At 46.3% G+C, this 13,500-nt stretch overlaps 1 protein-coding gene across 1 annotated transcript in view; it reads right to left on the bottom strand.

Annotated features, from left to right (window-relative positions):
* Positions 1–13,500, bottom strand: part of LOC140713676 (acidic amino acid decarboxylase GADL1-like) — a 66,447-nt gene that overhangs the window by 32,387 nt on the left and 20,560 nt on the right. The window contains exons 5-8 of the mRNA XM_073024057.1: positions 10,398–10,504; positions 8,247–8,362; positions 2,580–2,659; positions 7–61 (exon numbers count right to left, since the gene is read on the bottom strand). Coding sequence (XP_072880158.1) covers positions 7–61; positions 2,580–2,659; positions 8,247–8,362; positions 10,398–10,504 — 358 coding nt within the window. The remainder of the gene's footprint in view (positions 1–6; positions 62–2,579; positions 2,660–8,246; positions 8,363–10,397; positions 10,505–13,500) is intronic.

Genomic DNA, 13,500 nt, shown 5'->3' with positions numbered 1-13,500 from the left:
ACTCACTTCTTTCTTGGCTCTTTGAATTTCCTTCTCCAGTTCTTCGGGTATCATCTTGCCTCTGAAAAATATTATTATTATATTGTGCAGGAAATCATCGCATCTGAAGTAACTGTGCAACAATTGATGAAAGCAGCAGCTTTATTTATACACTAAGACATGCCCTATTACTTCACTGGAGGATAATCCAAAATAATTGATACTGATGAGAATGTAATTAACACCTTAAAGCAGAGGAAAGAAGCAGAAACACAGCAATGGAAAGAGGAAATACTCGAGGCTTAAGACCTGAGCCAACTTCCAGTTGTGGACTGGTAAGAATCAGGTATTTGCAACAAGCCAGAACTGGTAGAGGCTCAGAGACCTCAGAAGAACTACAGGACTGTAAGCTGCAAGCAATCCCACAGGCTCACAGATGAGGAAACGTAGCCTACACCTCTCTGCCTCTAAAAAGCATTTCTGTTGTTATCAAACACCTTAGACTTACAGTAAATATGACTCAAGGTAAATCTCTACTCTTTACGTAATAAATATAACTGTTTAAATAAGAAAACATGAGATATTTTTAATGCTACTGCCACATTGAATTTGGAAAGTTATTAAATCTTTCAGCAAAGGCTCAGTAGCAATTGCCAAATAATTTAGCTGAAGCACAGTTTCCATTTAACACAATGCTTTTTTTTTTTTAGCTCATGTCACCATCACAAGTGTACATTTTCCCAGAGGATGGAGTCTTTAAACAAAATCTCTTTCCTTTTTGCATGATATGCAAACTGTGCTAAGGTTTCTTTACTGTGGAACTCAAAGAAAAAAAGCAAAAACAATAAATTGGTTGGTTTTAATTCAAGACTTCTATCATTAAGCCAAGTCTAATGTCTGATTATGCGTCTAGGCAACGTAGATTTTTTTAAAAATTGGAAGCAAAGTTATTACATGTCTGTCTGGAAAACGGTGCCTCATATGCCAGGATGCCATTTATTGATTACAGCTCAGCGTTTAACACAATCATCTCTCAGGAGCTGGTGGGTAAACTGTCCTCGTTGGATCACAACACCTCTCTCTGTTAACGGGATCCTAGACTTTGTGACTTTGTGGGTTGCAGTCAATCCATTTTGACAGAAACACCTCTAGCTCCGACACGCTGAGCACTGGCTGCGTGCTCAGCACACTGCTGTTCATGCTGTTGATGAATGACTGCATTGCTAGATCCAGTTCAAACCGAACCATCAAGTTCACTGATGACATGTCAGTGGTTGGCCTCATCAACGACGACAACTAGGTGGCATACAGAGAGGAGGTAGAAGAGCTGGTAGAATGGAGGGAGCACAACTTGAGTCTCAACATGGACAAGACCAAACAGATGACTGTGGACATTAGGAAAGTGCAGACTGACCACTTCTCACTGCACATATACAACTCCTCTGTGGAGAGAGATAGGAGCACCAAGTTTCTGGGAGTACCTAGCCCTCAACGCCACCTCTTTGGTTAAGAAAAGCACAGCAGTGTCTCCACTTCCTGAGGAGATGAGGCAAGTGAGACTACTCCACCACCTATTTTATCCAATTTTTACAGGAGCACCATCGAGTGTTTCCTGACCAACTGGATTACAGTCTGGTACGGGAATTACAAGGCATCTGAACGCAAGTCCCTACAAAGGACGGCGAGACCTGCTGAGAGGGTCATCAGGGTCTCTCTTCCACCCATTAGAGATATTTATCAGGAGTGTTGTATATGCAGGGGCCTTAGCATTGTCAATGATCCCTCCCATCCATCCAACAATCTCTTTGACCCCCGACCATCAGGCAGGAAGTGCTGTTACACCAGGACAAGAACTGCTAATATGGGAAATGGCTTCTTTCCCCAGGCCGTGAGCCTATTGAACACCTGACGACCACGTACAAACCTCATCATATGGACTCATCATGTATGAAGCGCCAATAGTATTATACTGCTTACCTTTTAATATGCACCTTACTATTCGTGGTGATATTACTTTATGTGTGTGAGTTATATGCACCTTGGTCTGGAGGAACGTTGTTTCGTTTGGCAGCGTATATGGTTACTGTTAAAGGACAATAAATTGAACCTGAACTTTAAAGGGACAAGAGTTGATAAATTTAACTCTTCGCCACCAAAGACTCACTTTACCTTAACTAAGGACATATTGTTCACTGATAGAAATTGATTGCCATTATTGGCCAATATCCCTACTAATGTTACACCAAATCTCTTCTTCTTCGGCAATCACTCAGGCCAAAGGCTGACTTTGCTTCCATTCCAGTTTGGTAGGTTCATCTTTAACTATCAGGATGCCAGCAAATCAGACACTGATTATTTTTCTCTCATCCAGTAATGCCTATGTTCCCGTTTACATGACCAAGCAGGGAGCAATGGACCTTATTCACAAATAGCAGAAGAGGAAATTTCTTCCAAAGAATATTTGGCGTACTTAACTGCCGATGTCAGGAGACTGATCAGCATAAGATGCCAGCCTTGTGGAATGGTAGTGCACTAAGAACGGCAGATGCCACTAGCTGCTCCAAAACACAACTATTACAGTACCTGACTACTGCTCTTACCTTTTGTCCGCCTTCACCACGTAAACATTGCGGGTGCCAATTCCAAGGAAGGCAGCGGCTTTCTTCACTGAATAGTGACACTGCAAAACAAAGGGATCTCCTGAATGATGTTATGCCGCTTCAGCCACACATTGTTACTTAGGTACAACTCAATGGCTTAGACTTCTTTATCAGAAAGTGTTGCTTCATCCAGTCAAAAGTAAAGAAACAAAACTTCGCTCTTAATTATATTTTTTTAAAAACACAGGAAATCTAAAAGGTAATGCTGTGAGTACTTCTGTCAAATTGTGCAAGGGTGAAAACCATGGGGGCTACCTATCCACCATCATCACCTCCCCACCCTTCTGTCAAACCATTCAATTACATCATAGATAATTTACACCTCATACACATTCTTAGGTCCATATTTCTGAATACTCTTTTTTCAGTCCTGTATTACAAGGACAGAATTACAATTAAACACTTTTTATGTTGTCCACTTCCCTGTGCGTGAAGATATGCTGCCTAATGTTGTCCGTGAATAGCTATAATCACCATAATCATGTTCTTATGTCCAGGATTTCTCCCTCCGTGAAAATCATTCCTTTTATATTTTAAGTAGGGGCTCTTTGCTGGAGCTGCCTGTATGAGAACATGAGAACACCCTTCCTTTTCTCCCCCCCCCCCCCACATGCTCACTGAGGCTCGTTCATATTGTTCCTTGGGCTTATTTTAAATTCCATGGGAAATGAACCTGTCATAACAAAAGTATAGTTAGTAGCAACACTATATTCAGGACAACATTATAACTAGTTCAAACGGCAAGCTAGATTTTGTTTTGCATAGCGGGGGAGGGAAAAAACCAGATCATGGAAATATTCCCATGGTCTCTTTTTTCTCAGGATCTCAGAACTCTGGAAATCCATATCTGGCCCTGTTTTCCTGCCCTCCCACAAACTAAAGGCTGTTTGTTAACGATGATACACCCAAGGAAACAATACACTGGGGGATTATTTTGATCGTGTATGGTAAGAGCCACTCTAGTTATTAAGAGTTGCCAGTAAAGACTGGGACTTCTTCCACTGAAAAGGAGGGGTCAGGAGGAGGTCAGCTAGCATATAGTAAATGTGGAAAAAGGGCCATTTGTACAAAAGAGCAATAAAACCAATAGAAAAGTAAAGAGAAAGTTCAGGAGATTGTTGTAGCTACACACTGACATGTTCAACCATTGCAATTATTGAATCATAATACTTAAAATTTTGCCAAAAGGAAGTGGATAAATGGTCGTAGTGTAGTGGCACGCAAGGCGCTACGAAAGTAACACACGGAGGCAGAGAGAGCTGAACTTGGAATGGCTTTACTGATTCAAAACCGCGTGCTTAAATCTCCCCTCCCATGGGTCCCTGCGACCAGCGGCGCGGACGTGACGTCAGACCGTCCCCGGAAGGTCCGCCCCAAGCAGGCCACGCATCTACCTGCAGGCCACGATGGCGGTTTGAGCCCCGTGTGTGCAGACCGCCACACCACCTCCCCCACAGAAACGTCCATCAGGTGAGTTAAGCTCACTGATTGCTCAATGTCCAAGTCCACCGGTTTGAGGCGGTCCACTGTAAAAGTCTCTTCCCGGCCATCCACCTCCACGACACACGTGGATCCGTTGTGCCAGATCACCCTGAAGGGTCCCTCATACGGCAGCTGTATAGGTGACCTGTGCATGCCCCTGCGAATAAAAACATACTCACAGTCTCGGAGGTCTTTAAAGGATGGCGCGGGACCGTGCCTGGAGGTTGGGACTGGTGCCAGGGTCCCTACCTTGTCCCGCAGCCTCGTTAGCACCGTTGCTGGAGTTTCGTCCGAACCTCAGGCCTCTGGTACGAACTCGCCTGGGACCGTCAGGGGGGCGCTGTAGACCAGTTCTGCCAAGGAGGTGCCCAGGTCCTCCTTAGGGGCTGTGCGGATGCCCAGTAGGACCCAGGGAAGCTCGTCTGTCCAGTTGGGGCCCCTGAGGCGCTCCATCAGGGCTGACGAGATGCCGGTGGAATCGCTCTACCAAACCATTGGACTGCTGATGGTACGCTGTGGTGTGATGCAGCTGGGTGCCCCAGAGTTGTGCCAGTGCTGTCCACAAACCAGACGTGAACTGCACCCCTCTGTCGGAGGTGATGTCCGTTGGGTGGCCGAACCTGGCGATCCAGTTTGCAATGAGCGTCCTGTCGCAGGACTCAGTGGATATGTCTTTGTGTCGGCTGGAACCACGCCGCTGGAACCACGGGTCGGGGTTTGCCGGTAGACACGTCACACAGGAGTCGATCCACTGCTGGGCCGATGGAGACGTCCTCCAACTGGAGCCCCGAAACGGCGGTGTGGTAAGCCGGAATCTCGGGGTCCGGCCGTTGTGCTTCCGCCAGTGCTGCGTGGTCTATGCCTGTGGATGAGATGTCTACTGAGTGGAGGTAGGGGCGAGACAGTGTATCGACGACAACGTTGTTCTTCCCTGCGATGTGGCGGACGTCCGTGGTGAATTCCGAAATAAAGGACAGGTGCCTCTGCTGCCGAGGCGACCATGGGTCCGATACCTTGGCCAGTGCGAAGGTGAGGGTCTTGTGGTCCGCATACACGGTGAACTCCCTTCCCCCGAGGAAGTACCGGAAATGCCGGACAGCCAGGTAGAGCGCTAACAACTCTCTGTCGAAAGTGCTGTACTTCACCTCTGGTGGCCATAGGTGCCGGCTGAAGAAAGCGAGTGGTCGCCACTGGTCCTCGACGAGCTGCTCCAGGACTCCGCCATCTGCCGTGTTGGAAGCGTTGACTGTGAGTGCCGTGGGTACATCGACTCTCGGGTGCACTAGGAGGGCCACCTTTGCCAGTACCTCCTTGGTCTGCTCGAACACCTTCGTGGACTCCGCATCCCATGCCACTTCTTTGGCCTTGCCGGCCATCAGGTGAAACAAGGGTCTCGTGATGTGTGCCGCCACCGGCATGAACAGATGATAAAAGTTGACCATCCTCACAAACTCCTGCAGGCTCTTGACCGTGCTGGGTTTAGGGAACTGGCGGATGGCCTGGACCTTGTCCGGTAGGGGAACTGCGCCATGTCGGTTGACTCTGTGGCCCAAGAATTCGATCTCTGTCAGCCCGAACTAGCACTTCGCCGGATTGATTGCCAGTCCGTGGTCGCTCAGGCGAATGGCAGAGCTGGTGCAAATGTGCCACGTGCTCTTGGTGCGAACTGCTGGCCACCAGGATATCGTCCAAGTAAATGAAAACGAAATCCAGGCCGCATCCCACCGAATCCATGAGCCTTTGGAAAGTTTGGGCTACATTCTTGAGACCGAAAGGCATCCTCAGGAATTCGAAGAAGCCAAATGGGGTGATGAGGGCTGTCTTGGGCACGTCGTCGAGGTGCACTGGGATCTGATGGTACCCCCTGACCAGATGGTTGCTCCGTGTAGGTTCGCCAAGAAGTCCTGGATGTGGGATATCGGGTATCTGTCGGCAGTTGTGGCATCATTGAGCCTTCTGTAGTCTCCGCAGGGCCTCCATCCTCCTGCGGATTTGGGCAGTGGGGATGCCCACGGGCTGTCTGAGCGGCGTACGATACCCATCTCTTCCATTTTATGGAACTCCTCCTTGGCGAGGTGGAGCTTGTCGGGTGGGAGCCTGCGAGCTCGGGCGTGCAGCGGCGGTCCTCGCATGGGGACGTGGTGCTGCACACCGTGCTTGGGGTCGGCCATGGAGAACTGCGGGGTGACTATGGAGGGGGATTCCGCCAACACCCTGGCAAATTCGGAATCCAAGTGGAGGGCCGGCAGCTTGGCTTCTCCAAGCTGGAAAGTCTAGAATGTCTCGGTGTGGACCAAATGGCGGCTTTTCAAGTCAACCAGGAGGCAGTTGGCTCATAGGAAGTCTGCCCCTAGTAGTGGCTGTGACACCGCTGCCAACGTGAAAGTCCAAGTGAAACGGCTGGACCCGAAATGCAGCGCAATAGTTCGCGGGCCGTACGTCCGAATACTGGTGCCATTTGCAGAGGTGAGTTCGGGGCCTGGGACCGCGTTACGAGTGTCCATGTTTGAGGGGGGGAATACGCTGACTTCGGCCCCGGTGTCTACCAGGAAGCGCTGCCCGGAGTGTTGGTCCCAGAGGTACAGGAGGCTGTCTCGGTGGCCAGCCGTCGTAGCCATTAGCGACGGCTGGCCCCAGCGTTTCCCGGAAAAGCACATGGTGGACGGCAGCAGCGCGTGCCTGAACCCCATCTCTGGTGATAGAAACACCATTGTTCCGAACTGTCGTCTTTTCCCCCCCGTGGGTCTCGGCGGCTTTGGTTGCGGGGCCTGGACTTTGGGGCGTGCGACTGTGGCTAGGCCAATGGAGGCTGCTCCACATTGCTTGCTCTGCCAAAGGACGTCCGCTTTAGCCGTGACCCTGCGTGGGTCGCTGAAATCCTCACGCGCGAGGAGGAGGCAGATGTCCTCTGGCATTTGCTCGAGGAACAACTGTTCAAATAAAAGGCACGGCTTATGGCCGTCCATGAGCGTCAGCATATCATTCATGAGCTCGGATGGCGTGCGGTCGCCCAGACCGTCCATATGTAGGAGCCGCGCATGGTGGGAGAGTCCGAAGGTACGGATCAGGAGCGCCTTAAGCTTAGTGTACCTGTCCTCCGTTGGTGGCTGGCGTAGGAAGTCGATGATCCGGCCTGCCGTCTCCTGGTCGAGCGCACTGGCCATGTAGTAATACCACGTAGCATTGGCTGTAATGTCTCTGATATTGAACTGGGCCTCAGCCTGCTCGAACCAAACGTGGGGCTGAGTGGCCAGAAAGTCGGAAGCTTCAGAACGACCGCGCTGTGCAAGTTGCTCGGATTCATGGCTGGTTGCAGAGTTGCTGGTTCCAGATGCCGTCTGGAACATCGGGGTCACCAATGTAGTGGCACGCAACGCGCTACGAAAGGAACACACGGAGGCAGAGAGAGCTGAACTTGGAATGGCTTTACTGATACAAACTTGCGCGCTTAAATCCCCCCTCCCATGGGTCGTGATGTCAGACCGTCCCCAGAAGGTCCGCTCCGAGCAGGCCCCGCGTCTGCCTGCGGCTCCCGATGGCGGTTCGAGCCCCGTGTCTGCAGACCGCCACAGTAGAAGAAATAAATGACTGGAAACTCATCTTAAAAAAATATAAAGGCCAAGTGTATACTTCTTTGAGAAAGCAAGCATGAGCTGGGTTGTCTCGTTGTAACCAAAATTAATTTTCTGCACAACACCTTGACCCTCACAAATTATTAATGCATGTTGGAACCAGTCTGAAATTCATGGTTACCATACAAATAGTTATTTTATGATGAGGGCTTAATCATCTGTTGTTGGACAAAGAACATTGATTCCCCCCCCCCCCCTCCGTTATTCATCCATTTTCATTCTTTCCATCTGTACAAGATGGATAATTTGCTTAGAAGACATCGAAGGATAAGGTACAGAGGCAGGAAGATATAGCTGAGATACAGGCTAGTCATGATCTCCCATTCCTGATATCCCAATGCTTTCGGTCCAGATTCATCCTCACCTCTCAATAAAAATTAAAAACATCTACTATTCTGATAATATGCAATAAGTAGCCCTAATTTTCCCTAAACAATGGAACAATACAAGTCAACAATATCTCTAAACCTTCAGCCAAATTCTAGTCACGTACCTCCTCAGATGTAAACATGGCCATGCGGGGTGCACCTGCCAACCCAGTCTCCTTTAACTCTGGAAAGCACTTGTATCGGGCCAGATTCACAGCATACATGTTGGAAACTGAGCCTCCTGTTCAGGCAGAGAGCATAGCACATCATTACTGGTTGAGAGGCACTAGGTTGGGAAATGAGCAGTTCTTCTATCACAGCAGTGCAGTGCAGTGCAGTGGGATAGATAGGCAATCAGTGAAACTGCAATCAGTGAAACTTAGATCATACCAGGTTGACCATTTTTATTTTCCTTCGGCTCACAAACAAAAAGGAAGTCAATTATCGAAAACATCAGTGAAATATTTTCTTTCTGCACAATTTTAAAATACTGGTATTCCATTATTGTCTCATTAATTAAAACTGCAATTAACTTATGATTGTTTATAATATAATCACATGATTGGAATGCTTTAATTACTTGGCAGCATGCTGTTATATTAAAAGTTGATAGTGTACGACATTATAATCTTAATGAATGCAGGCACCGATGACACCTTATTTTGCACACAACAATTAATAAATTGGCTGAATAACTGTACCTTTCTTCCATGATAATGCATTATTGGTATTTTTTTAAGAACTTGTTTTTAAGGTCATGGTTCAATGTTATGAGGGTTGAAGCAATTCTGAAGGATTTTGAAGCTCTTGATAGTAAGTTGTACACAAAGACAGCTGACGGGTCTTGGATGAATTTCATTGTACACATGGAGTAAATTGTTTGTGGGACTGATCAAGTGTCCTGTTAGGACAGGAGGTTAAAAAAGCAATCTGGCTGTTCATGATCAAATACATTGAGCATTTAGCTTTGAACCTGCCTTTGCAAGGTCACATCAGAGAAGTAAATGAGTACAGATTATTAACTGGAGCCAACTGTTCTTGCTGAATGCATTTAGTGTCACAGTCCATGGCAACTCCTTGGTTCAACAACATTTATCAAGTTCCTAACTGACAATTTATATTCTTCAAACTCGGATTCCTACAAGTGCCATCTGTTAAATGCATCAGGTATCACAAATCTGGCAGATAATGCTGCTGCCTCTTGGCATACAAATTCTGTCCTGACCTTGAGGGGAGGGATGAAAGTGTGTGTGTGTGTGTGTGTGTGTGTGTGTGTGTGTGTGTGTGTGTGTGTGTGTGTGTGTGTGTGTGTGTGTGTGTGTGTGTGTGTGTGTGTGTGTGTGTGTGTGTGTGTGTGTGTGTGTGTGTGTGTGTGTGTGTGCGTCTGCCTGCACAGGTTCTCTTCCCAACCGTGAGCTCTAGTTTCCTTCTACATTCCACTGAGTCTACTCAATTACCTCAGTGTGGATTCATGGCCAAAAAAATTAATCAAAAGATAGTTGATGGACATGTGTGATAGAGAATATGTTGCCGAGGCAGAGGAAAGTTTGGAGAAAAAGGATTGGGACCAATGGGATTGCTTCCCTGGGAGCTAGCATAGTCCACACAGCATAGGTATGTGATAAGACTAAAGGCTGCAAATTCAAATGATTGCTCCAAAATACAAGAGAATGCTTCAGTAAGTTTAATTGCATTATATCTCAGTATAACTTCTACAGATCTACTGTGGAGAGCATCCTAAATCACTGTCTGGTATGGAGGGACAGGATCAGAAAAGGCTGCAGAAAGTGGCCAGCTCAGCCAGCACGAGCCCCCTCAGCACTGAGGACATTTTCAAAAGCCAATGCTTCAAAAAGGCAGCATCCATCATTACGGAGCCCCATTGCTCAGGACATGCCCTCTTCTCATCGCTACCATTAAGGAGAATGTACAGGAGCACACGCACACACACGCACAATTTTAGGAACTGCTTTTTCCTCCCTGCCATCAGATTTCTGAATGGACATTGAACCCAGGTGCACTACCTCACTATTTATTTTGCTCTATCTTTGCACTGCTGATTTATTTTTTATTTATAATTTATAGTTTTTATTGTTGTGCATTGCAATGTACAGCTGCCGCAAAACAACAAACTTCATGACATACCCCGGCAATATTAAACCTGATTCTTATTCAAACAATTGCTCCTAAATATAAGAGAATGGTTTAAAAAGTTTAATGGCATTATATCTCAATAAAGTTCAATTAGAAAAAGAATTAGTGTATTTATCTCTTACCAGGGCTGAAGATCCCATCGCCATCTGACCAGCCTATGAGCTCCCTCATCTTCTTTAGGACAGTTTCCTCCATGAGGACAAATGTTGGTGCAACTTCGTAGGTGTAGCTGCAATCAAGATCATTGATGAGAAAATAAAGCAGGAAAAGAAATAAAGTCCTGAAATAACATCTCACAGGACATCCCAAAGTGCTTGACAGCTAATGAAGTAGTTCTTAAATGCAGCCATGGCCCTATTATCGGACACGGAGCCACCAATCTGCACACAGCAAGGGTCCAGTCCAGCTCCCTTTAATGAAAAATATCATATACTGTAACCTGTTTCACTGAACGTTGCTTGAGAAGCCATATTAACAATGACTCCCTGCTTTTCTTACATTCACCTTTTGTGTTCACCTGAAAGGTAGCACCACTAATGGGCATACGCTGGGCAGCACTGCTGACAAAGCAGCAGTTTGTCAGGACTACAATGAAGCACCTGCCTGGAACTTCCTACTGAGCCACTGCTGATGGGAATGCACTTGGCAGGGTGATATGTAGGTTTGCAAATTGCATCAACTTCCAGCAAGATGGCGCCAGTGATCAATGGGGACATCCTGTAGGCAGTTTACAAAACTACTGCATACTCTTCTTCCGAATACACTTGTCCTTTTGCTTCTTCTTATCAACTGTGATCAGTGATCAATTGCAGCCTGTAATTTCCATTGTATGAATATATTTTTGAGCTGACTGAACGAACTGAGGTTTCTGCGATCTGCTGGAGGATTTAGCGTCCAGCAAGATTAAAATCCACCACGGCGGGAGCAGAACCCGGGCGGGCATTCAGTGCCACCTGCCTGTCTTTGGCCGGTCACTCCCTGACTGCTGCTGGCGGAAAGGTCCCCACGCTGCCAAGCTCGATCGCCTCTTGGCTTGTGGCTGGAATGGGTCTGTGGCTGTGGCCTGCAGCCGTCAACCCGGTGCTGAACTGAACGACTCAGTGGCCATCAGTTCCTACGTCAGCTTCACCCGCCTCAGCCGCTCGTAGCTGTGGACTCACTTTTGGGGGACTCTGCAGTTTGAGTTCTAACGATCTGTGTGTTATTTACTTGCTTTTTGCTGTTTGCGCAATCTGGTCTTTTCTCCTCCACGTGTTTGATGGCCTTGTGTGTGTGGGGGAGGGTTTCTTTAAACGGATTCTACGGTGTTTCTTTGTTCTATGGCTGCCTGCAAGAAGCCAAATCTCATCATTGTATACTGCATATATACTTCGATAATAAATGTACTTTGAACTCTTGTTTAGAACATTGATACTCTGGGTGCTGTTGTCAGCTGGTTTAAAAAATTAAACCAGCACTTCATTAGGTAGGTAAACCTAGGAAAGTAATCCACATTAAATCACTCCCTTTTACCCCACTGAACTACCTTCTTTAAGAAAGGGTAAGTTGTCACAGGAATTCTTAACAGACTGGTTAAATATTTGCTGCTGTAAATAGTTACTAATAATAATCAATCCGGCAAGCTTTCAAAAGTCTTTTCCGAATGGCTTATTCCCTGCTTGTCTGGCTTGGGACATCTGATACAACAGTCTCGATACTGGACAGGTTGGCTCGGTATCTGATTGCAACGAGCATGGCTGCTGTATTTCAACAGCTACGTATATCAAAGATAACCTCAGCAACGTCTGACTGGATTCTGTCTACGTGCAGCAACAAGAAACACAAAAATTAAACTCAGCCGGCTGTAACAGGACCTCTTGTTGACTCCATATTTAACCGACGGGCAGCACAGGTTATCATGTTCTAACAGTTCCAGGTGAATCGATATCATTTCCAAGCAGAGCTGTCTCTTTCACAGCTTACAACAGTTTAAAATTAAGGCAAAGGAAATGCAAAGACATACTGTATATCTGGCTATTGTCTTCTCAGGGAGAAATGATACTAAGAACTAAGAGGACATTAAATATCCAGATATAAATGTGGATGTATTGGCATAAACATAGATGCTAAAAAACTAAGCAAACTATATCATGACTATCATTATCATCTTGTAAAAAAAATCATTTGAACAACTCACTCAAAATAAAGGGATCGAAATCCAACCTGAAAATTGTTACTGAGAGATCTTTTTTTAAGAAGAACAAGCAGTCAATCAAATAGTTACTGACAGGTGAATTTGACAAGGGATTTGGTCATATAATTGACAACTCGGGCCTTGGAACTTAAAAAAAAAAATCAGGTTCAGTCCTTCTCAGCTTAGCTTGTAACACTGCAAACCTCGGGTGAGTAAAGAAATATCTCAGTTTCACCCCACCTGGAAATTGCTTCAATTTTTCTGGGAAAACCAACATCAAAATGCCAATGTGACAAAGAGTGACTATTAACACTAAGTGCTGAAAGACTGGAACTTATTCTCCCTGGTATAATAGGTAATTTCAGACAGCTTTAAGCCAGAGCCAAGAGGTATCAGGTAGAAAGCCCAGATGATATTTAACTGCGTGGAATAATCTATTCTTTCTTTTTGACAAGCTGCAAGGTCACGCACTGCAATGTCAAGCCTTAAATATTAATCATATCCATATACTGTACCTTAGAGATGTCCTGTAATTGCATATTTCTAACTAGAACTCTATGGCAAGAAGATCTCCTCTGTTTATTTGTGGATTTTGGATTAGATGGAGAAATATATTTATAACACCTAACGTAGCAAAGCACAGATTTAAGTTAATTTGTTTGTATATCTATACTACAGTACTCAATGGAATTAGAAAATCCTGCCATATGGTGATATGGGTCAACTCTATTTCAGGAAGCATTCCTGTCAAAAGACCGAAATATAATTGCTATTCTGGTACTGGACAGAGTGTGCACACCATAAGATTCTCATAAACTTCCACTCTGGTTCTGCCAGTTCCAAGATGACTAATGAGGCCACCATAGGGAACGGTGTCTCTTCCAAAGACCGGTGGGTATTTTGAGAGGCGGTATGCTCCTCCCTCCATTACCTGGCTTCTGCAGGCTCACAACACAGAACAGAGGATCTCATTATGGTCCTGAGTGATGGATATTCACTGTCTAGCGCCGGGGGGGGGGGGGGGGGGGGGGGAGGGCTTTTTGCCAAGCTCA

Source organism: Hemitrygon akajei, chromosome 20, assembly GCF_048418815.1.
Source record: "Hemitrygon akajei chromosome 20, sHemAka1.3, whole genome shotgun sequence".
Classification (NCBI taxonomy): domain Eukaryota; kingdom Metazoa; phylum Chordata; class Chondrichthyes; order Myliobatiformes; family Dasyatidae; genus Hemitrygon; species Hemitrygon akajei.
Note: the sequence above shows the minus strand (reverse complement) of the source record. Positions and strands in the feature narration are given on the sequence as shown.